This window comes from Anneissia japonica, unplaced genomic scaffold (assembly GCF_011630105.1).
Source record: "Anneissia japonica isolate Jap-2015-1 unplaced genomic scaffold, ASM1163010v1 scaffold178336_len2270_cov185, whole genome shotgun sequence".
Lineage (NCBI taxonomy): Eukaryota > Metazoa > Echinodermata > Crinoidea > Comatulida > Comatulidae > Anneissia > Anneissia japonica.
Window position 1 is genome coordinate 1 of NW_022756246.1, and position 2,270 is coordinate 2,270.

The window sequence follows — 2,270 nt, forward strand, 5'->3', positions numbered from 1 at the left end:
ATATTATTGAGTATACCAATAAACCAGTAAACTACATAACAGTTCCACCATTCATGATTACTATAATTCTGCAGTCTTATTCAGAGCCTAGCACCTGACGATTGAGGAAGTACCTCATGAAATAGCTTGTAGTGCAATCAAATGTTGAATTTGTATTTGTAACCAAGTCATCTTGTTTTGATTTTATATAATGTATATACGTGTGTGTGTATATATATATAGCATATAAATCAAGATAGCCATTAACACTGTCAAATTACATATAAATCATCAAAGAAAGGTAAATACAGTGTTCGAAGTGTCACTGTATTTACCTTTCTTTGTTGATTTATATATAAACAAGTAACATAGATAATAACATTGTTAGTCAAGCTAGATTCTAGCTTAACTATAGTTGTAACTTGTGTGTATCACTTCCTCCTAAACACTCCCAATTTTCCGGTTGACTTGATGCTTCCAAATCCAGGGTCCAGCAAACACCAGGATTGTATCTCAACTAAAAACACCTACAATTCCTAAGCTTCAAATTTGAGTTTAGAAGAATAAGTGTTTATTTAATTTGTTATGAATCACTGTTACAGTAAATAATGATTTATTAAATTGGTAATTAATATTCATAAAATGTAACATTTATTGTAATTTTAGATTATTTTACAATGTGGCGGATTTAGGTCGAGGGAATGAGATGGCCTGGGGAACGCCCCCTAAATTTTTCAAAATTATGAAGGGAAAAAAAATGGAGGAAAAAAAAGAAAATTATAATTAAATTTAGGTCTCAGAGTGCCATTTCCGGCCATCTAGAAGAGCCATAATCATAATTTTTTTTACCTCCGGCCCCCCCCCTCAACCATGGTAGGCCTGAGGTGGACTAAACCCTCCGTCAGTGAGTCTCTCCCTGGTCCACCACTATTTCAAATCCCTGGATCTGCCACTGTTAAATGTCATAAAAGAAACTTATTGAATGCACCCCACTTTCCTTTTCTCAGTAATTCCATGACCATCTGTTATTATTATTATTATATAAATTTAATATTACAAAATATTGTATAGAAACATGAAACAAGCATTTCTCCAATCCTGGACCTGTCAATTAACTTTTTGGGAAATACATAAATTTGTCACAAAAATAATTTTGTCACTGTTCTGTTTTGCATATCCACAGCTTCCACTGATAGTGATCGAGAGAGTGAAAGCAGTGGAAGAGGTTTAAGCCAACCTTTGAGCCCGACCAAACGCCAGAAACGCACACCACCACAGGTATTCAAAAGCAACCGTATCAATGGACCTTTCATATTTCTTAGGGAGGGGCTGGTGGGAAAGAATTTACTTTACACTCATATAAAAGTACTTTGATGGTGAAGTAAAATTAATGACTGTATTTATTTTGATAATTGTTCTACTAATTTATGTTTTCATCCAAATAAAATTGATTGAACTCTTTCTTTTAAAGACACTTTCATCAGTGACGCCGCCAAATCCGAAAGAAGAAAACATCATCATCTGCAACCCATTTGATGATAGCCCGTTGCCAAACTTCTCCCAATTCCCTAAGATGAATCCACAGCGACTGGGCCCATACACTAACATTAACTCGTTCCAGCAACCTTCTCAACAACCAAACTACCCCAGAGTGGATAATGGTTCTCTACAATCTGTCATGTACCATCCTAACATGACGCGCCAATCATCGTACCCTTGTGGGATTTGTCAGTCGGAGGTACACGACAGCGATACCGCAATCATGTGCGAAGGGGGCTGTGAGTATTGGTTTCACAGAGTTTGCACAGGCCTAACCGAAACTGCTTTTAACCTGTTACGCAAGGAAGAGCTGGCTGTCTGGTGTTGTGATAACTGCATTCGGCAGAAGAAAATTCCAATGGTGATGCTGAAGAGCCAACCCGTATCGTAATCCAGTTTTTATTCAAAGCTATATTTTAACAACTGCAAAAAATTAGAAATTTTAAAGTTTCCTATTCATGTTTTTGTTGTGTTATCAATTATTGTAATTACTATGCCCCAATTACTAAGAATCTTAAATGTAATTAAATATTTGTAATGTCAGACCTGATGCCTCGTTAGGAGAAAGAGCAATATCATGATGGTAAACACAGTATCTGCAAGTACCTGGTAAACCTGCAGTTTTTAAATCCTGCAAACATCGACAGTAGCAATATTAGATGATAAAAAAGTATAACTTGAAATAAGAAATTTGATAAAATTCGACCATTTAAGGATCTGAGGGCACTAATTGAGTGGTTTTGGGGTGGGTG

The 2,270-nt window shown here is 35.9% G+C and overlaps 1 protein-coding gene across 1 annotated transcript; it reads left to right on the forward strand.

Moving 5' to 3' along the window:
- Positions 1-1,162: 1,162 nt before the first annotated feature.
- On the forward strand, positions 1,163-2,257 carry LOC117124158 (pygopus homolog 1-like; the record flags this gene model as incomplete). Its single annotated transcript, XM_033270304.1, is given in 2 exon segments — positions 1,163-1,257; positions 1,451-2,257. Coding segments are annotated over 2 exon segments (554 nt in total), but the record flags the coding sequence as incomplete, so codon positions are not given.
- Positions 2,258-2,270: the final 13 nt, after the last annotated feature.